The 21,329-nt window shown below is 55.1% G+C and overlaps 1 protein-coding gene across 4 annotated transcripts in view; it reads left to right on the plus strand.

Moving 5' to 3' along the window:
• The first annotated feature begins 3,697 nt into the window (after positions 1-3,697).
• Positions 3,698-21,329, plus strand: part of SEZ6 (seizure related 6 homolog) — a 42,754-nt gene continuing 25,122 nt past the window's right edge. For 3 of the 4 annotated variants that reach the window (XM_081029479.1, XM_081029481.1, XM_081029480.1), the window contains exon 1: positions 3,747-3,935. In XM_081029479.1, the coding sequence (XP_080885605.1) occupies positions 3,881-3,935 (55 nt within the window). In that variant the 5' untranslated portion in view covers positions 3,747-3,880. Of the gene's footprint in view, positions 3,936-21,329 lie in introns of all 4 variants that reach the window. The other variant, XM_081029482.1, reaches the window with a different exon arrangement.

The following is a 21,329-nucleotide window of genomic DNA, read 5'->3' on the forward strand; positions in this document are numbered from 1 at the left end:
TCCACCACCTGCCTCATTTCTGCCCAGCTGGTGGCATTAAATATGTATGGAGCTGTGGAGGATCAAAGGCCTTGGGTGGGGGTGGTGGGCAGGCTGGAGGCCTTGGGTTGGAGATGGAAAGCAGCTTACATCAAACCACTTTCTGCTGCTGTCTCCATCCTCCCTGGGCTCTACTACAGCTGATCTGTAGAAGAGGGAGCAAAATGCTCAGGAGCCAGGAGTCCCCATTTACCAGGACAGGGCCCTCCTTCTGTCCCTAAATTCAAAGGCTTGACTTTGGGTACTCTAGGAAGCCTGGCTGGAGCCGTGGAATCCCAGACTCTTCCAGATGCTTCAGGGCCTGGGAGCCCCCTCTGAGGTGAGCAGGTAGCTCTGTCCCCCTGGGGTCTCTAGAGTGAGGTGGCAGCCCCTGCCCTTGCTTCCCTGAAACTCCAGAATCGCCCCCCCCCCCCATCTCCACAGAAGATGTAGCTCTACTTTGGAATCTTTGCAAAGACTAATTTTCTTCTGTCTCTCAGAAAGCAAATGTCATCCAGACAGAGACTTTAAAATAAGTTACTAATGTGCCTGTGATCCCACAAATTGATGGGCTGTTTAGAAGTGGGAAAGTGAGGCTGGTTTCTCCAGGGATGTGGGCTGAATGCCTGGCACTCTCTGGCCAGAGGCTGTGAGGGTCCCTGAAACTGAAGAACCCTTCTTCCCTCTCTCTGGCTTTCAGTCCTAACATAGCCATTATAACTCAGACCTCACTTTCTGAGTCAGCAGTGAACCCCTCCGTTCCTGTCACTTGATTATTTGTTTTACTGCTTGAAAACCCTCCTTAATAGTTCCAGACTCCCTTGTTTTGGTGCAAATATCTTTATGATGGCGTAACCCCTTCACTGTAGTCACCAAGGATGTCCTGCAGCTCAGAGGACCACAAAGCCTGACCCCACCCAGCCTACTCCAATCCTTCCCCCTTCATCCCTGCAGGGACTCCCTCCTCCCTAAAACTGGTCTTCTCTTTGATCCCAGACTAGCTTGCATTTTCCACCACTTTGTCTTTGCATAAGCCACTCCCTCAACTTTGGATGTCTTCCCTCTTCCTCTCCACTGACTTAAACCTGAGACGTATTTAAGATTTAATTTCAATGCACCTGCCTGCTGTGTAAAGCTTTCAGTGATCGATCCTCAGCCCCCAAAAGAAGCAATTGTCTCCTTCTCCATTATCTCACAATACTCACTTGACACCAATAAACAGCCGTGGGCTTTAGACGCTCCCTCCCCCACCCCACCCCATCATTTATTCACAAATATTTATTAAGCATCTACCTTGTGCCAAGGAGTGGGGTAGGTTGGAGGTAGAGGAGACAGACATGCTCTATGCCTTCGCAGTGTTGACAATTAGTAAAGAAGACAGAAAATTAAGCAAGCAATTGCATAGACAAGGAAAACCAGGGTCCTCTGGGGGCAAAGAGCCAGGTGGGGGACACAAAAAAAAGTGGGAGAAATGAGACAAGTGGAGGGAAGCTTGCAGGTTTCCCCAGGCTACCACTTTCAAATGTGTATATAACTTGAGAACACAATGAGCCCGCAGCATACAGCTGAATGTCCCCTAGGACATATTATTGTCCTCAATTTGTAGGTGATGCTAAGGTCTGAGCAGAATGGACCCTTTGGAGGGCATGAGACACGGTGCTTGACAGAAACTCTACTGCTTCCCAGTTGGCCCAGGCTCTGCCTCAACCTAACTGGGAACCCACTGCTTGGAGACTACATTGACCATTTTTAAAAGGAAAGGACAGCCCAGGTGCATATTCTTTCCATCATACAGTACACCCTCTGAGGTCAGGACAGAGTGCTGCATTCTGGGACTTGTAGTCTCCATTGGACCCCCTTCTCAATGCCTAGCTTTGTTGGGGCAATAGGGAGGGTGATGTAGCACGATCTTGAGTGGCTCCTCTCACCCTCCTTCTTGTGAGTGCCCAGCCCATCAAGGAGCCCAGCTGCCAGGAGACAAGCCTACCACCAGCCTCCAAATCCCCATGAATCATCCTGGCATACAAAGTTCATCCGTGGGTCATGACTCACCTTCCTCTGCCTAAGCTTCTTAGTCTAGAGAGGCCCAGTAATCAAGGAGCTCAGGAATATGTTCAAGGAAAAAAGGATGAATCTCATGCTATTTACCAATATTTCCCCAAAATTTCTCTCAGTCACGGAATCTTCCACCTCTCTCCTCTGTTAGCAACTCTTACTCACTCCCCCCTGCACCTTCTTTCCTGGCTTCCTCTCCTCACCACGGATCTTTGTGTCAACTCCCCCCTCTTCTGCCATCCTTCTGCTACTGCCCTCTTTTTTCTCAGCTTCTCGAAATGCCTGTGAAGAAATTCTCTCCCAGTGACTCCCTCAGATGATTCCACGCCACCTGCCTGATGCCTGGGATTTTTTACAGCAGTAGAGGCACAGGGAGAAAATCTGATGAGCAGAACTGGAAGACCGTGAAGGTGGTAAGGACTGGAAGGCTCTCCGAGGAATGAGACTTAAGAGCAGAAGTCTTGCCACCTGCTTCCAGGATGAGCTCAGGAAGCGCACTGGACAATGACTGGGGTCTGAAAACTTTGGGGAGGAGTCAAGTACATGTGAAAAGAACTAAACAGAAAGCTGTCCTTCTCCCTAGGGGCCACAGGGAGTTCAGCCCTCCTTTTCCTCTACAGGAAAGGATAACATCAGTCACAAGGTCATGTTATATTGTATCCACTGAAGCTCAAGTGAGCCCATACATGGAGCCAGAAACATAAGCCTCTGGGATGGCATAGCTGTGAGTGCCCTCTTTGCTGCCCCTTAGCTCAAGCAGAGCCCTGAAGGCTTATTTTCCCATGCCCTTGAATGGTACAGCCTCCTTGGCTACTCCTCTGGGATTCCTTCAACATCCATCTAAAATAGCCTTAGGGAAATGTCCCACCCCACCCCATGTCTGTCCCATTTTCTCCATCAGTTCCAGGAACCTGGGCAGCGGTAGGTATGAAGGGTCTGCTCTCACTGGCTGGCACTGTGGCTTCTCGGGTCCTGTAGGAGAGGCAAGGCAGGGTCCTGGAGATCCAGGGCCTCGTGGGGACTCAGGATATTACCTTCAGCTGTCCACAGCTTGGCCCAGGTTGCCTTCTGCCAAGTGAAGAATGTCTTTCCAGGACACAAGTACCACTGGCTTTTAACTATAATATCAGGATAATTAAGCTTTTCTGTGAGCACAGTTTGATGCTGATGCAGCTGCCTGGAGCCCTGGCATTTATTGAGCGCAAAGTAATAATTTATTGTCCTTTGTACGCTCAAAAGCCATCTTCATTATCGGCCCAGGACGGAGCTGCCACAAGAGCACGCGGGCCTCGCCAGCTGCCTCAGTCGCGGACGTCTTCCCAGGTCACCCTTGGCGCCCTCAGGTACCAGGATGGGGTGGAGAGAGGCGGGGAGGAGTGTGCTGTCTCATGGAGAGTCCGGTTAGAACCTCACCTCCTTGGCAGGCTGCTAATGGGGAAGAGGGTGACAGGCTTGGCTGGGCGTGGGCAGCGCGGACGGGTGGGGGCCGGGTGCCCACATTACCAGGGCAGCACTTCCCCGGAGCTGGCGGCGGCGCGGGAGCCTAAGATCCGGCCGCTGGGTCTTCTGCGCCTTTGCTTGAGACTTTACGGTAAGCCGCTCCTCCCGCGCCCCCGCCCCCAGCCCCGCGCGGCGATCCCGGGCGCCGACGCCAGGCGCTGGCCGTGGTGCTGATTCTGTCAGGCGCTGGCGGCGGCGGCGGCCGCGCTCCCTCGCCCCAGCCGGACCCCGCTCTTTTCCCCACGCCTCGCTAACCCCCCGCGCTCCCGCCGCGGCCCCGACCCGGGGCGCGGCTGCAACCAACACCATGCGCCCGGCAGCCCTGCTGCTCCTGCCCTCACTGCTGGCACTCCTGGCTCACGGTAAGGGACCCCGGCGTCCGGCGGTGGGACGGGGGCGAGGGCGGGGTCCCGGGAATGGGAGGGGAGGATCGTCCTGACGCCCCGCTCCGCGTCTCTAGCTGCCCAGCGCAGGCACCGCGCTCCGCCGGCTGCGCTGCCCCCGCGCCGGCTGAGCCGGGCGGGGCGCGGGCTCCGCGGGCGGGAAGCTGCCGAGGCTCCCGCCATTCGCGCCCGGCCAAGACCTCGCCTTTGATCATCTCTCCGGATCTAATGGGATTTCTCTGCTGCAATTCATCATGCCACCCCCTCCCCGCACACACTGTCGCGCTCACCCGCGCGCTACCTCGCCACACTCCAGGAGCCTTGGGAGCGCCGGGGCGCGTGCTGGGGGAGAGGCCACAGGGCGGTGAGCCTGGGCCGTCCTGCTGGCGGCCAGCGGTCCCACCTTCCCTGCAGCCTGCCAAACTTCTCTCCACTTTGCCTCCCGTGCCGGGGCCTCTCTCGTCCTCACCGCGGAGGGACGGGGCCGATGGCGGCTGGCCCTGGAGTTGGGACGTCGCTCACCTTCCTCCGTCTTGGCGCTGCCACGCGGGAATCAGAACCTAGAGTACAATTCCGGGGGGGAAAGTCCCAGGGTGTGGGGTCCGGCATTCGGCTTCTCCCTCTGTCCGTGGCTGCAGCAGTTGAGGTCCTGGAATAAAGATTTTGTCCTCCCAGAAGTCCTTTCCTTACACACACACACACACACACACACACACACACACACATGCACGCACACAGCACACGCCCAGAGCTCTTCCTTCCTCCAGGCCAGCCGTCCTGCTCGGCTCCCTCCCACCCTACAGCCGCAGACTCGTCGCGGGAAGACCTACACCTCACCCTGGGGTCCCGCCCCTGCTTGCAGTCCGCTCTCCAACTTCATCCGTCCCGGGTCGAGGGAAGCTTGGCCATGGAGTTGGCAGCAAGTGTTGAGGAGAGCATGGGGATTCTGTGCCTTTGGGAAGAAAGGTTTCAGAGTCTCCAAGGGACCTGCTGCCTCTGCTCAAACAAGCACTTATCAAAGCTACCCTGCACCCAGGTCCTTCTTCCACTGCAGCCGCTTGGCTGGTGGGGTATTCGGCACCTTGCTTGACGTTGGGATCCGCAGCCCCTCGAAGTGTGGTTTGTAGCGCCTGATGGGGAGTGAGGAGAATGTAGAAGCTTCTAAACCTCTTGGCTCAATCTTTCCAAGCCGCGTTAGGGGTTAGGGCAGGGGGGCCAGGGCCAGCCTGGGCCCCCCGATGGCAGTTTTCTTTGCTCTGCATCCCCAGGGACACAGAAGCCCCACTCTGATCCTCTGGCCCCTGTCAAATTCGGCCCGGTATCCTCACCCCACCCCTTGGCTGTCCTCACAGGGTCCTTACTTGGTGGTTGGAACTCAGAACCGTGTGCTCACGTCGAGGGGGTAAAGGGGAGCCCCGTAAACCCCACCCTGCCCAAGGTGGGGAGTGGAGGACAAGAAGCCAGCATCCTTGCTCAGCCATCTGAGGATGTCCCTGGGAGTTCAGGACTTTTCTTGGGGTCTCGCCACGACCTGTGCTGGACAGCTCCCCTGGAGCTCTGGCAGGGCCCCTTGGGATGTAGTCGGAAGCCTTTTGTGTGGGTCTGAGTGTGAATGTACTCAGAGCCCAGCCTGTCTGGAGTAGCGGGTCCAAGCATGTCTGTGCTTCCGGAGGTCTGGCTCTTAGGTGAGGGCTCAGCAGTGAGTGGGTGTGAAGAGTGTGTAAGGCTGCTAGGGTGCAGTGAAGCCTCTGCCAGAGAGCTCCCTGCAGGGCTGGGGTGAGACTGCAGGTCTCCAGGAGGATGGCTGGTGTGGCCTCTGTGGCCGGGAGTCCAGGGAACCCTGCTTGGGCGTGAGGGTATGAGTGTCCACTCTGTGGCTGAGGGTCTGTGTGTCCCCAGCCAGTGTCCCTCCCTGATCCACCTCAACCTCTTCAAGGCCCATGGGGCCACCTGAGCAAGAGATATGTGAGGTAGGGGTTCGTCTACTGGGGAAAACCTTTATTTCCACTCCTTAAAAAAGAAGAAGCAGACCTGCAGTGCCAGGCCTGAGGAGAGAGGGTTTGGACCTGGGCTGGCCCGGGGGCACCTCTCCCTCCCAGCGGGGCTGCGAGGTCCCAATCATTGGGCTACGGAGTCATCTCATTGGGAGGCAATGCATTCGCCCATCTCACGACTCCTGGGGGCTTCAGCGATGAGAAGGAAGGCCTGGAGCGGTAAAGGCCTTGGGCTGTGACGCTTTGCAGACCAGGCAGTGCATTGTTCAGACCTCGTGGCCTCCAAAGAGACAGGGTCTTCAGAGCTTTGCTCACACATAGACCGAGGGATACAGGCCACAAGATGCAGCCAAAAGCAGGAGGTAGAGGCCAAAGGGGGCAGGGAGAGATCACACTGGGCCTGGCACAGCCCTATAGGCTCAGTCCCCTACTTCCCCTCAAGCTGCCGGGTGGATTTCTCCCAGGCATGAGGGGTGCCATGGGCCTCCAGTCACATTCCCAACCTGTGGGCAGTGCCCAGATGATTCTGCCAGAAGTGTGCAGGAAAACGGTGTGCCGGGGCCTGCTGTGTCAGTTTAATGATTTTTAATGTGCAATTACCTTTAGTCATTCTCTTAATTTCTAAATATCAATAAAGTTAATTAAACGCTGCATGTGTAAATGTGGCCTGGGGAGATTGTGAAAGTGGAAGTGGCAGAGACTGGAGTTCCGTTGGGTCTTCAAAGGCAGACGGTCCCTCCATGGCTGTGTGACCTTAAACCTAATACTGTTCCTCTCTGAATTCTGAGTGTGTGTGTGTGAAAAGAGGGAGGGAGGGGACCGCAAGTATGGGTTGCTCACTCTGCCAAGAACTGGGGGTTGGTGTCTGGATTATAAGGCCCAGAGGAGTAAGGAAAGCAGGAGGAAGGCTTGGCCTCCAGGAACCCCAGTGCCACAAGGGTTAACCAACCAGGGCTGCCTTAACCTAAATTGCTGCTTCCTGAAGACTCTGTGCGAGGTGCAGTGTTCTGACAGTCCATTCCTGAGTCTGGGGGCTGCAGCCAAAGCTGACACCAGGCCTTGCTCCCTGTCCCCCAGCCTGGCACTTTGGGGTCAGGAAGTGAGTGCTGGGGACACAGCCGTATGGGAATCAGTCTAGAGTCCACTCAGCGCCGCAGAGATTGACATCGTGGGCAGGAGGCTCCCCTGCACTTCTGAGGAGAATGGAGGACCTAGAAACTGCCTCCCACTAAACGGGAATTATGGGTTGGATTTTTGCCCCTCATAGACCTAACTCATCAGGTCTGGCAGGCCCTGGCGGCTGTCCCAGGCTCCTCAGCAGGGTGACAGCTTAAAATGCCTTGGGGACACCACGGGGAGCTAATGGGGATCGAGGAGACACAGGGGCTGGGCTTAATTAGGAACGGGGCTTAATTAGAGCTTCGGTACCCCTCCCACCATGGCTACCGGAATGGTGGGGGCCATTTCAGAAAGCTTGTTTCCTTAGTTCCTCCCTCCACCCAGCCCTAGGTACCAGCGCCAGTCCCCTCCCACCCTCCTTGTTCCCACCTCTCCAAGCCCCTTCAGGCCCCATTTAGCATGTCGGCTCAGCTCAGGAATGTTCTGCCCTCACCTGAGCTATCAGAACTGGGTACCCCACCCCCAAAACAAGAAAGGGGGTGTGGAAAACGGCCCATACGTAGGGGTCCCTTTAATGAAGGAAACTCTCAGCCTAGATAGTTAAGAGCCCAGGCTCTCTGTGTGGCTGCAGGCATGCCTCTGCCCTCTCTGAGTCTCTACTTTCTAGAACATTCAATGTAAGGTTGTACCAAGCTGGTGGTTGCCAAGCCTGAGACCACATCAGGGCCTCCAAGGGCTGTCAAGTCATGCCTATTCCTGGTTCCCCAGCTTCCTCTCAGGGAGAGGAAGAGACAGGATCTGTATGTATGTAAGAGGCTATGGGGAAGGGCTGTAGAAAGAAATGCTGCCAGCCCTGACCAGCACCTGGGAAGTAAGGAGCAGGCCCTAGGTGGTCTCCAAGTTCCTTCCAGGCTAATTCCAGCAGGAAGCCCACTCACCCAGCCAGGCCAAAGAGTTCCCCAAACTACCCATCTTCTAACAGCTCTTGCCATCCCTTCTGTCTGAATTTTTTTTTCCTTTGGCCAACCTGCCTCACTCCATCTCATGCTTCAGTTGGCACTTCAGGCAATTCTTCAGCACATATTTATTAGGCATCTACTATATGGTTTCTCAAGGGAAGCCTCACCTGACCTCCAGCCTGGGTCAGGGAGCTCTTCTGTGCTCCCACCCTCCTCTGGCTTCCCTCAGGAAGGTACCCATCTTGTACTATGAGCTCCTGATTACTTGATGCTCCTCTGTAGGAGCAAGACTGAACTCAGAAAGGAAGCCACCAAGTCTGGTTGGCTCACCCCTCTATCCTGGCACAGCTCCACAATTCCTATTTGGAGGAAGTTGAGGGTCAGCCGCCTGTTTAGAAAGGAGAAGTGGGTGCGTGACAGCTGAGACTGCGTCTTGAAGCTGAGTTTGCGTAGCAAGCACACTATTTTTACATAGATTGTATGTTAGGACTTTTTTTTCCCTTTCCTAACGGTTGGCCAATTATCCCAACTGTAAATTATAGCCTTTACTTAGTTTTTTCCTTCCACAAATTAAGCTGTCACGCCGTCAGCCTGAAGTAGCTTGGGGGTAGGGTGCTGATGGCCATTGTGAGAGGGCTAAAACCTCTCTCCAGCCATTTCTTACTGCTACCACTGCTTGTGTCCTCAATGGCACAGAGCCTAGCATGTGGCAGATATTAAATACATGTTGAATAAATTCACGAGAGTTGCACAGATAGACAGTGGCAGAGTTAAGCCCGGAGCCCAGGCTTCTTGACTCCCTCCCCCAACACCTACCCCCCACTTCTGCTGGCTAAGAGGGGTACCTTGCATGAACTTAAGGACAAAGGTAAGTGGGAGGCAACCCCATGCCATCTGGCTTTACAGCCCCCTCATCTGTCTCAGCTTCAGACATCCTCACAGAATTTGGAAGCAGCTCTGAGCTTGGCATGCTCATGAATGGAAAGGTGGGGGTGGAGGACTCATCCAGGACCACGATTCATGGCCATGAACCTTTCACATCTCCTGAAGAGCAGTCCCTGGGGTACACCCATCTACTGTTCATTCATTCATTTCACAAACATGTATTGAGGTGTGAAGCATGGCCCAGAACCCTCAAGAGCCAAGCCTCCTCCATGCTTTTCCTATTTAGTACAAGAGACTAGTTATCCCCACTTTACAGATGGGAAAACTGAGTTTCAAAGAGATTAAGTCCGTTATTCTGGGCTTCACAGCCGGTAAGCTATAAGGCTACTCCAAAGTGCCTACCCATTTTGCAAAACCAGGCTATAGCCAGCACTGTGTCCCCTCCCCCCGTTTGAGGTAAAGCCTCAGTAGAGGCAGATGGGAACCCAGGGGAGTATCACTATGTCCCTGCATATCACTATCCTAATAATAACAACAACAGTAATAATACTAACAATAAAACAAACATTTATTAGACAGCCACTATGTGCCAAGCACTGTACTAAGTGCTTTATATACATTAGCTCATTTAGTCCTCATATCATCTCTATGAGATAGAAGCTATTATCTGCATTTTATAGGCCAATTCAAGCCCATGTTGTCAGATAGACCCAAGATATAAATGGCCCCTAACTTTCTTCTAACACATTCTGGTGATGACAGTGGCTTATTTTCCTGATGTCTACCCTCAGTCCTTACTGTTGTAGATGAGGGACATTTTATCTTGCTCAGTCCTTAGTGGCAAAGAAATAAAACATCCTTTTTGACATTTGGAGACTAGGTTAGAGCTTAGAACTGGGTGTCAGGTGAATCTTGAGGTGAGTAACCTTGGGTGTCTCATTCTCCCACCTTTTGAGGGTCTTGGTAAATGAGAGGACAAGTCACTCCAGTCTTGACATCCTGTGCTGCTCCCCACCCCACCCCACCCCCCACTCCTCAGCTCCCCTGAGGACGAGCCCCCAGGTGGGAAGGCCCAAGCTTGCCTGAAGCTCGGCTCCTGGACAGGGCTGGATGCCAAGCCTGCCCCAGCTTCCCTCCACCTGCCTACCTGCGCCCAACTGCCAGCCCTGGGATGGGGTCGATCGATGCTGCAGCTGCCGGCAGTGTTGTTGGCCATTGATTGTTGAGATTTCTCCGCGGGCTCAGGAGCAAACAAACCTGCCGCTTCTCCAACAACAATTGGGTCTCCGGCTGCAGAGTCTGCAGTCTTGCTGGCAGGCAGGCTGGTGGGAAGGGGTGAGGGTGGGAGGTCCCGGCTGGGTCCAGCAGGGACAAGGGGCTCTACCAGATGGAAAGAAGCTGAATGGGTGTGAGAAGGGGGGCAACAGAGAGACTGGGTGAGGATGTTAGGGTGAACCCTGGACCCCGTGTGTGCCTTACACATCCATCATTTTTGCTCAGCCATTCTTCCATACCCAGAATGCTGTCCTGGGCCCTGCAGCTTATTTCAGTTTCCCCACAGCCTCTTTTCCTGATCCTCCAGTGCAGAGGGCTCTCTCTGTCCTCTGGCCACTTAATATCTCTCATCGGGAACTTCACCTGTCCATCCTTCATCCACCCATCCATTCTCCGTTCTATTCAGCACTTATCAGGTGCTTTGGTAGGCGGGAATACAACACCATCCCTGCCCTTTAGGGACTCAGCTTAGAGGGGGAGCTGCCTTCTTAATAAGCTCAGCTCTGACTGCCTCCCCAGCTAGGTCAGGAACCCTCTGATTTTAGTTAAAAGAGATTCTAATAAGATGCCATCATGATCCAACCACTCGCTTTCATGAGAACAAGAGATCTCTCATTGTTCAAGGGACTGCTCTGGGCCTCAGTTTCTCATCTGCAGCAAGAGGGCTCAACTTTTGGGTCTTTGAGGGCCCAGCCAGGGTATCCTGGATTCCTTCCATCACAGCTCTGCTGGGTCTGGATGTCCCCCTAACACCCCAACAAGGCAGAGCAGGTGAAAGGCGCCTCCTGCCACTAAACCGCGTGTGTGGCAGAATCCGAGCAGTGGGTCTCTCCCCTCCCTCAATGCCGTCCCCAGGGGCCAGCGGGAACCCTATACCCTGGCATCAACCTCAGCATCTCCCTCAGTGCCCTGCTCCTCCCCTCCCCAAGGGCTCCTCTCTCTACCCTCAGTACCCTCCTTCCAGCTGGTCATTGGGCTAGGAGGGCAGAACTGTGAAAAGTGCCTGAAACAGATCACACGCCCTCCCCACAGATGCTCATTTGCATGCTGCGTCACCCCCTTGGCCTGCTGGTTCCTTATTAAAGGCACAGAAGCAGACCCTCCCCACTCCCAACCCAGATCCTGCCTCCCCTCCGTAGCTTTTTCCTCCCTCCCTCCCAGCCCAGCAGCTGAGCACCAGCTCCTTTGTCCCCCAAGCAGCCACCTGCTAAATGTCTGGCCTGGGTCCCACGAGCCAGCAGGTGCCTAGGGAGTCCCAGAGCCTGAGAGGGGGGATATTGGGCAGTGTGGAGAGCCAAGTTGTGCCTCAGGGAGGAGGGAGCAGCCCCAAAGGAAGAACATAATTAGAAGAGTGCTGGTCTGGGAGTCGGGACCCCAGGGTTTAAACCCAATACTGGCTCTTGCTGGCTGGGTGACCTTGGACAAGTTGTGTCACTTTCCTGTGCCCAGGGCATTCAGAGTGCCCATCCCACCTCTTTCCCAGCACAGCATCAGGATCAAAGGAAATCAGAGGGGGTGGTGACAGGAAAGAAACTGGAAGCCCTGCTGGAGGGGAGGGTCCTCCAATAGCCAGAACTGTCCAGCACCAGGAGGGGCTGATTGTCAGGTAGTCACTGGAGGGGTTGAATCAGAAGCCAGAGGAGCTCAGGGCTGGACTGTTCAGGCAGGGGTGGGAGTGATCGCCAGCTGGTCTAGGTCTGACCAGGCAGGTGAAACTAGCAGTGCAGCGATGAAGGGTGGGTTTCAGGGTGCTTCTAAGGGCATCCACCCTGGCTCACTGCTCCGATGGACACATCCAGCAAGCGGATGTGCTGGGGATTTGAAACATCTGGTCTGGCAGCTGGCAGGCTCCCTCCTGTCGTGAAGCCCTAATTTCTGGCTGGTCAGAGGAAATGGGGAGATGGACGAGTCACCTTCTTTTGAGGATAGAAGAATCCTGGCATCTGTAGGCAAAAGTGGGAAGGTGGGAATGAAACAAGGCAAGTACCAGAGAGAGGTGATTTGTGCATGTGCTTATCCAGCCTCCCTCATCTGCCTCCCCTCACTGCCCATCTCCTGGCAAAGCCCCACCCCTGCCCTACTGGGTCCAGCCACCTCCCTCCCATGCACCCTGGGCTAGGGAAAGTCCTGCTGCTCAGGGTGGGGTGGAGCTCCTGAGGCCCAAGCCACCTGAATGGTACCCTGAGCTTAGCTTCTGTTGTACCTGTATCCCTGATGCTGCCTCTGGTATCTCTGGTCCTTCCTGCCTTGGGCCTCAGCCGATGAGTCTGGAGGGGACAAGGTAGGAGGACTTAGCCCTCTCAACTCAAGGTGTCCACACACCCAGGCTGGCATGGTCCTTGGAAGTCAGAGGAAGGTTAGAGGAAGGGGAAGCCTGAGAGGTGGGGGATTGTGCAGCTGGGCCCATCTGGGTTCCTAGGGGTCTGAGGGAGAAACCCCAGATGTACAAGTAGCCATGTCTGGGCATGTCTCTGCCTGGCTTGTCCATTTATTCCTGGGTGTCAGTGTATACATGTCCCCGCATACCTGTGCCTGTCTGTCAGCATCCTGGGCCTGTGGCCCTTGGTGTAGGCACAGCAGGCTCCAGCGCAGGAAGGTCCCTCACTTCCTTAGCGCCCCCTCCATTCTGTTTCTCCCCCCGCTTGGGCTTCACTGACCCCTCAAGGAGAATCATAGCCAGAGCTCTGCTGTTGCTATTTTTAGTAGCTCTGCACCCCTCCCCTCCCCCACTCATGTTTGCTGGGGAAGTGGGGAGGACAGGCCGAGCCTGGGGAGCATCACAGGCTGCGGTGCTGGGCAGGTCCCACAAGACGATGGTGACAAGGGGAGCCTGGGATCATCTACAGGTGCAGGGCCCACACCCTGGGGCAGATTAGGCTTCCCTCTACCTGCCTGGGGCTGGGCGAAGGTCCCAGGCTGTCCTCCCTCTGCCCTCTCCAAGTCCCTAAGGGCAGAGCTCAGGCCTCTGGTGACTCTTCCCCAGGCCAGTTAGAAGTAACACTGGACCTCCTGGGTCTCCTGCATAGAAGTTAGGGAGGCAGAAAAGGGCTCAAAGTGTCAACAAGTCAGGGAGATGGAGGCATGCCTGGGGGAAGTTACCACCCCCACCCTCAGGGACCTCTGGCACTTCCCAGAGGGGTTTCAGGCTTCTGCTACAGCTCAACTCTGCCAAAAGGCCACCATTAGAGCCCCTTGCCCTCTAGGCCCTTGGGCTTCTGGGTTCCATCCCACCACTATCTCAACTGAAAACTGACACAGCTGGGAGGGGTAGGATACAGCAGTTCAAGGGGCTGAACCTAGGGACCAAGGAGAGAAGCAGCCCTGACCCCCTCAGAGTGGGCCGCTGCATTCTGGGCTCAGGCTACCCTTGCTTTCAGAGGTCTTTTGTTCCTGTCTCTGTCTTTTTGTCTGTCCTTTAAGCTCAGCAGGTCAGGGATGGCCCCAGGTCAGCCTCCCAGGCCCAGCTAGACCACCTTCCTTGGCTATCTGATCCTATTTCTTGAGCTGTACAGTGGGGAGGATTAATCAGATAGTGTAGGTGAGTGGACCAGCAGAGCCTGGCACACAGTAGGTGCTCGAAAATGTTAAATCTCTCCCCAGGTCCCTTTCTCACACCTCCACCCCCACCTCCCACCTTGTGCCACCCCCAAGCACAAGCACATACATGCACACTCACACACTCTCATGCAAGCACACACACAACCAAGCCCTCCAGATTGTCATACTGACCAGCAGATGGAGACAAGACTGGGGTCTGGTGCCATCCAGAAGGAAAGTGGCAAGTCCACAGAGCATAGTCCCCTGCCTTGCCAGGCCCCCTCCCCCTTTAGCACTGCCCACCATGAGGCTCCATCAGCCCCTGGTGTTGGATACTGATAATCGACAGGCTGTGACTCTCCGCCCCACCCCACCCCCAAAGACTTTCCAAAAAACCAGGAATCAGGTACCGAGTAAAAAGCCAGAAAGGGCAAGAGAAGCCCAAGGCCACACAGCCTGTCAGAGGCAGAGCTGCTCCATGCTGGAGTTGGGACTCTTACAAGGCCTTGCCAGGCTCCTCAGCTTTCACAGCTAGGAACAGACCTTCTAGTGACCTCCAGGAGAGAAAGCCTGCCTCAGCATTAAGGACCAGGGCAGCCCAGGGGTCTGGGCCAGGACCCCTCCATCCCTAGCCAACTGCCCCAATCTACCTCATCGCAGATGCAGCTGATGAAAGCAACCACAGAGCAAAAGTCATAAGGTCAGGGAGGCGACTTTGATCCTGATGCAGAGACAAGGCCTCTTCATCTGACCTAACGGCCACAAAATCTTGGGACTACTCGTCTGGTGATTCACCTCAGAGATGGACACAGATGCTGGGAACAACCTCAGTGTTGTTCTTGGCTTTTGAACTTCAGGGTGGGGGCGGAGAGGGGACAGCAGCCCAGAGATGCTTGTCTGGGGCCCAGGACAGTACCTGCTCTCAGGCCCTCACACCTTATGGCCCTGTCTTTCTGGGCTCAGTGGCTGGAGGGAACTGTCCTTGGCAGATGCCTGGTGCTAGGCAGGGGGCAGAGGGTGGAGGGCATGGCTACTCCTTCCTAGATCCCTTTCTGTCCCCAACTTCACCACTAGACTGGGCTGAGCTGGTCCCGGTACTAACTCCAGGAAGAATGCAGGTCCTGCCTTCGCAGCCTTCCTACCCCAGATGACACTTCCAAGGTTTTCCATTCAGAGAAATACAGTCCCTGACAAGGTGGTGGTGGGAGCTGTTGGTGCTGAGGGGGGGCTGACCTGAGCACCACCTCAGGGGCCATGTCCCTCCCTTTCCCTGGCCACACTACTGAGAGTTGGCATTACCGGTGGAGTATGGCAGATTGATTAGTCACCTGGCCCATGAGGGAGGTGGTGCCAAAGGGGGCCTCAGCTGTTCTTCCCACTCCTTTCAGCCTGCCAAGGGGTAGGGGTCAATGCGACTGCCCCCAGCTCCAAGGCCAGCCTTTCTTTCCCCCACCCCCTCCTCTAGGCTCCCAGCTCCTGTGCCACCTGCCCAGCCGCAGGAACTGTGGGCAGGCAAGCCCAGAGCCCCCAGGTCCCCCGGGACAGCAGGCAGGCAGGAGGGGGTAAGTAACGCAGGGCCGCAGGGGAAGGTGTAGCTCGCAGCAGGTGATGCTGTGGCAGAGGCCTCATTAATCACCTCTCCAGCCCCCAGCTCTGCAGTGGCAAGACCATATTAGATTTTAAATTGGAAAGCGAAGAACGTGGCAGTTAGATGGGAGCTCCCTCTAGCCTGGGCCCCTGGTCACAGCCTCATAGGAGGGAGGGGCAGTGGGGACAAGAGGCTGGCCCAGCCACAGCCCTCCTTCCCAGTACACCCAGAGCCTGAGGGGTTGCCCAGGCCATGTGGCCCAGGGAAGGGTCAGATTTGGCTCCAAGAAGTGGGCAGAGTGAGATGGTCGGAGCAGGGCAGCCACCTCGGAAAGACTGGTATCCCTCCTGGGAGCTGGGGCCTTTCTGGACTTGAGGATGGGGTGAAGCCAGGTTTCAGGGTGTGGTGTCCGTGGGCAAGGACAAATGGTAATGATGTGTATTACCATTTTGTGTATTACACATCATGTATTACCATGATGTGTTTGGACCCACACACACACATACAGGCCCATATACTCACACATGCACACATGTGCTCCTATGAAGCAGCAACTCCGTGCGATAGAAATTTTGAGCCCAGGCTGTGAAACAGGCTAACCCCGTTCAAACCCCTTATTTGCCACTTTTCTCCTGTATGAAGTAGGATGATTCAGTTTGCTCTCAGCCTCAGTTCCTTCACATGTAAAGTGTAAAGTGTGGATTCTAAGCACAAAAGGCTGCCGCCCAGGGTGGAAGACAGCTCTCTTAATAGGTCAATGCCTGACCCATAGCAGGTGCCCAGTAAATGTGAGTGTCCTCCCCTGGCCCTAAGTCTAGGCAGCTGCTTAGGCTGCCCCAGAAGCCCTGGGGGTAGCGGGCAGACCATGCCCCTGTGCTCCTGACTGGGCAGTGAGGTGGGGACAAGTCGACAGAGCACAGCAGGTATCGTCATGGAACCATCATATACCCTGGCCCCATCCTGGGCAAATCACACAAGGCCAAGCCTTCCTGGCTGTCCTCCACCCATAAAGTCCTCCTACACTGGCTCTGCCTGAGCTCTCAAATTTCCCATCGAATACCCCACCCCTCAGAACATCAGTGCTCTGCCACAGTTGGGAAGCAAACATCATTTGTGGGCAGCACTAATCCTTCCTAAGGAGTGAGTGGCTGATAGGCCCAGCTCTCCTAAAGTCTTTATGAAAAACTAACAGAAGTCCCAGGGCTCCTTCTCATCTCTCCCTGCCCAACCCCAGACCCCAGTTTTCACAGGCCTAAAGGAGGAAATCAGACACTGCTACCCCATCTTAACTCTTCTCTGGGACCACCCACTCTAGGCTCTATCTTTCTGAGAGGGGGTGAACACTGCAGGCATTGAGAGGTCTGGTTATGGAGCTGTGCTTTCCACTATGGTAGCCGCTAACCACATGTGGTTATTTAAGTGTAAATTCATAAACATGCAATAAATTTTAAAATTCAGTTTCTCAGTCTCACTAGCCACATTTCAAGTAGCCAATAGCCATGGGTGGCTACTGGCTCCCATATTGAACACACAGATATAAATCTTTCCATCATCACAGAAAGTTCTATTAGAGAGCACGACCCTAGGGCTAGCCAACCTCTGGGTTTGAACCTGACATATCCAGACTGGTAACTTGGGAACTATACTCCGCTGGGTCCATTTCTTCATCTATAAAATGAGATAATAAAAGTTATTGTGGGGATTAAATGAGTTAATTCTGGTCAAATATTTAGAATGGTGCTAGGCGTGTGGTAAATTCTCAGCAACAGTAACATTCAATATTTTTATTCACAGAGCCTTTTGTGGCCCACGGGATCCTGGAATGTGAGAGCTGGCAGGACCCTTAGACACTTATTCCATTTTACCGATGGGGAAATGGGGACTTGGGTTGGGGAAGTGATTGGCGTAGAGGGACCTAGCCTGTTAGGGGCAGGACCAGGATAGGTGGGCTGCCTCCTGGCTACTGCCCACGACCCCCACCCATGCTCCCTCCATCTGTCCAGAAGACCCAACGATGGAGATGCCCGGGGTCACCCACCACCCCAACCCAGCATGGTGGGGGCGATAGCTGTCTTGGCAGCTCAGGAAGCAGTGTGCTCTCTGTCCCTGGAGCTATGCCCACAGATGGTAGACAACCCAGACTATTGGAGGGTTCATGCTTCAGAGCATTTGATGCTCTCCAGGCGGCAACATTCTGAGTCCTAGCCCTACCCCAAGTTTGCTGTGTAACCTGGGACTCAGTTTCCTCCTGAGTAAATGAGGGGGGATGAGTTGCTCACAAAGGCTACAAGAGCTCAGATTCTGGGATCAGCCACTTTCATGCTGGGAGCCTGGCCAAGAGGAGGTGCCCCATTTGTATCTGCACTGCCGACCTGACTGGACTGTCAGGGGCAGACCAAGAGTGTGATGGGGGGTGGTCAGTAGCTGGGGAGGGGAGAGTAGTCTGGAACTGGGGGACCCATCAGTTTGTGCCAGCAGACACTCTTCATCAATTGCCAGTTGGGGCTGTATGGGGGTACTGCCAAGGGCTGGCTGCCCATCTTCTCCCCCGAGGACCTGCCCCTGCCCACCCCTGCTGGCCAAGGGTCAGGCATTTTGGGGAGCAGAAAGCCTTCCGAGTATGCAGACGGGCAGAATCCCAGCTTGAAAACTGTGCCCCAAGCCCACCCTTCACTGCACCTAGCACCACGGGTCAGCATTTGTGGACAGAGATGTGGGAAGAGAGAGACGCCTCAGTCTCTCTTGCCAGTAGACAGAAGCCACGCCTGTGCTGAGGTCCCATCCAGAGGTCAGAGGAGGGAGCTATTGTTCCCCACTAGGCCAGGCAAGGATGGCTTCCCAGAAGGAGGATAGGAGCTAAGCCTGGTGGGATGTGGAGGGTTTGAAGAAACAAAGTAGTGAGCAAACAGGCCACAGGAGGTGAAGCACCTGTTCAGGCAGAGAAGGTCTGTTTGAGGATATCTCTATGCCCACCCCAACCACTACCCCTCCAGGATAATACCAGGACTTCCTTCCTCATCACCTGTTGCTGCAGGGCTCCCAGCATGAGTGTCCTCGGATAGTGACAGCCAGGATGGTGGGGAGACAGTCAGGACGCCCCAGGAGCTGCAGCTGAGGGCCAGTGGGAGCTGTGGACAGAGCTGAGCTATGAAGCTACCCAGCTCTGGGTTCTGCTCCCAGGCTTGCCACTTATTAGCTGTGAGACCCTGGACAAGTTAATTACCATTCTAGCCTCAGTGTCTTTATCGCTGGGATAATAACCCAAACCTTCCTGGAGCGAGGGGAGGATAAGAGATGACATGGGAGGGTGCTAAGTGCATGGCCGGCACACGGCACTGAGTAATAGCAGCTGTTACCAGCCCCAGCTGCCTGGTTCCCGACCACGGCATGCGTCCATTCTGGCTCTGCTGTGTCTTCCAGGTAACCTTGGAGAAGCCACATCCCAGATCTAAGCCTCAGTGGCCCCGTTTGTCGTACAGGGCTTACATTGCCTTCCTTGTTAATACAAGTAGTCAGACAGCTACAAACCTACCTCGGATAAAGGGACACTGTAGGGGTAATTATTTCGGTAGCACATGGTATCAGAAGCTTGGGCTTCAGGGACCCTATTTGGCCCTGCCAGCCTCTAGCTGGGGCCCCTCAGTTCAATGGGCAAGGCTGGCCCAAGGAAACTGTCACTGTGGAGTCCAGGCTGTCGCTCTGAGGGACTCAGGCTTGCTCATTCCCAGGTCCCTTCTTCCTTCCTTCTGGTCCACCCCGGGGAGAATGGGAGCTGCAGGAGCCAAGCCCTCACTAATCCCCTATTAAAACTTGAAAGAGGCCAGGGAACCTCTAGAATAAACTCATTAACTTTTACGGGCTAATAAATGGATCCTATTAAGTTCTCATTCTTCTTAGCTGGGCTAGCTTAACCTCCAGAACCCAGAGGGGTGGGCTCTCTGCCCACTGTATCCCCCAGATTCCCCCTTACCCACCTGCTGTCATGGCCCTTCCCCTAGCTGAGAGCTGGTGCTGCCATAAGGAGGGGATTAAGCCTGACATCTCAGAACTTTGGGTTTTCTTCCTGGATCTACCACAGAGGAACCAGCAGCTTGGGTCCTAGAGATGGAATGCCTGGCACCTCTGCAAGGGCTGCCAGAGTGACAGGTGGCCTCTCCTGACCTTGCAGAGAATGGGGTGGGGATGGCAGGTAACAGAATATACCTGTCGAGATGGCCCTTGCCAAACCCAAGATGTTCCCACTCCACAAATGAAGAAACAGAGGCTCGAGAAGGCAGCCCTCTGCCTAGGTCACACCGCTAGTGAGGCACAGATTTGGGATTGGAACTTGAGATTTTCCTGGCTGTATGGTGCAGAGAGATCTGCAGAAAAATAGCACCAAGTGGACAGCCCAGCTGGCCCTGAGACGGCATCGGGAGCCGTAAACTGTTGCCTGGTGTAACAGTCCTTCCAGGCAGGGCCACTGCATGATGTCCCTGACCCTCCATCATTGCCTCCCACCCAGACCTATTCCAGCTCCACAGCTCACCACAGCTGTGATTCTTGGCAGCTTCTTGGGCCTCCTTGAGCCTCAGTTTCCCTATCTATAAGACAGGAACAATAACACCTGCCTAGCTGGATGGTATGAAGGAGAATCCCCAGTCATTATGGTTCCCCTAAACATCGGCTAGAACCCCCACCCCCCAATTCTAGTCCTAGTCCGTTGGGTGTGGGACACCTGGTCCCTCAGCTCTACCTTCACTCAGCGGGGCCCTGGGGAGGAGGGAGGCAGGGCAGGAGGCCTTCCCTGGAAGGTCTAGGCTAGGCGGGTGAGAGGGGGGCCTTCAATCCCAAGAGGGGCAACGGGCGGGGGAGGCGGAGTGGGAGGGAATCCACCGGGGAGGCATCCTGAATGGCTCATTAGTGCCGATGAAAGCCTTTTTTCATTTCGTCTAAATACTTTAAACAGGGCTCCCTCCGATGTCTATTTGCATAGCTTAAGAGCTAATGCAGCGGGGAGGGCCCAGGCAGCAGCAGGGCCACTCCAGGGCTGGAAGCTCCCGGCCTCCTCTGCGGTGGGGAGGACGGAGAGGGGCGGGGAAGTGGTGTTTCCCAGACCCAGCCACTTGGAGGATGCAGCCCCCACCCCCACTCCCCGCACCCACCCTGGAGGGGGAAGGGGAAGTACATTGCTGTGTTCCTGCGCTAGGTGGATTGGGCAGGTGGGGACCATGGGGACCGTCTTGCTGTGGGCCGAGGCCCGGTCCCCCACAGACGTGCAGGCCCTGAAGGTGGCTGCACTTTGCAGGAGTGAGGCAATATTGTCCTCTATAGGGAGCCACACAACAAGGGATATGGTTCCCCCAAAAGGAGAGGCCTCAAGCTGGGCCAGCCTCCCCCACCCAAGAGAACTGGAGGGGGCTGCCCAGCCATGAAGCATGGCCTCTCCCTCAGTGACCCCAGTGAAACTGCTATTTAGAACATTCAGATTCTCATAAAATCCCTCCAAAGTGCCCATTTTACAGCCAAGGACACAAACGGCTTTTAAGTGACAGAACTGACATTTGAACCCAGGTATGTGTGACTCTGTGCCCCGGCCCTGTGGAGTAGTGTTTTGGGGTCTCTGGTTTGGGTCCCAGACTCAGATGACCTTTCAGCACAGGGTGGGGGCTCCCTGGGTCCCAGCCAGAAGGTTTCCTGAGGGCCCAGCTTGGATCAAGCTCAACTCAGGTCCCAGGTGCCAGAAACTCTGGCCCCAGCTCCACATTTAACCTTCATGAGACCTTGGACAAGTCCATTCCTCTCTCTGGGCCTTAGTTTCCTCTATGGGCTGGAGTGTTCCCTGCTGGGTAGCTTCAGTCTCTTCTCCTATGAGGTAGCCTGGTGTAGAAAGATTAAGGCTTTGAAGCCAGATCAAAGTAGGTTCAAATCCTAGGTCTACCACTGTGCCACTCAGCACGTCCTCACCTCACTTCTCTAGGCTTCAAGCTCTTTGTAACGTCAGAATAAGATTCCCATCTCATAGAGTTGTGGAGTC

The sequence above is a fragment of the Rhinolophus hipposideros genome (genome assembly GCF_964194185.1).
Source record: "Rhinolophus hipposideros genome assembly, chromosome: 20".
Classification (NCBI taxonomy): Eukaryota; Metazoa; Chordata; class Mammalia; order Chiroptera; family Rhinolophidae; genus Rhinolophus; species Rhinolophus hipposideros.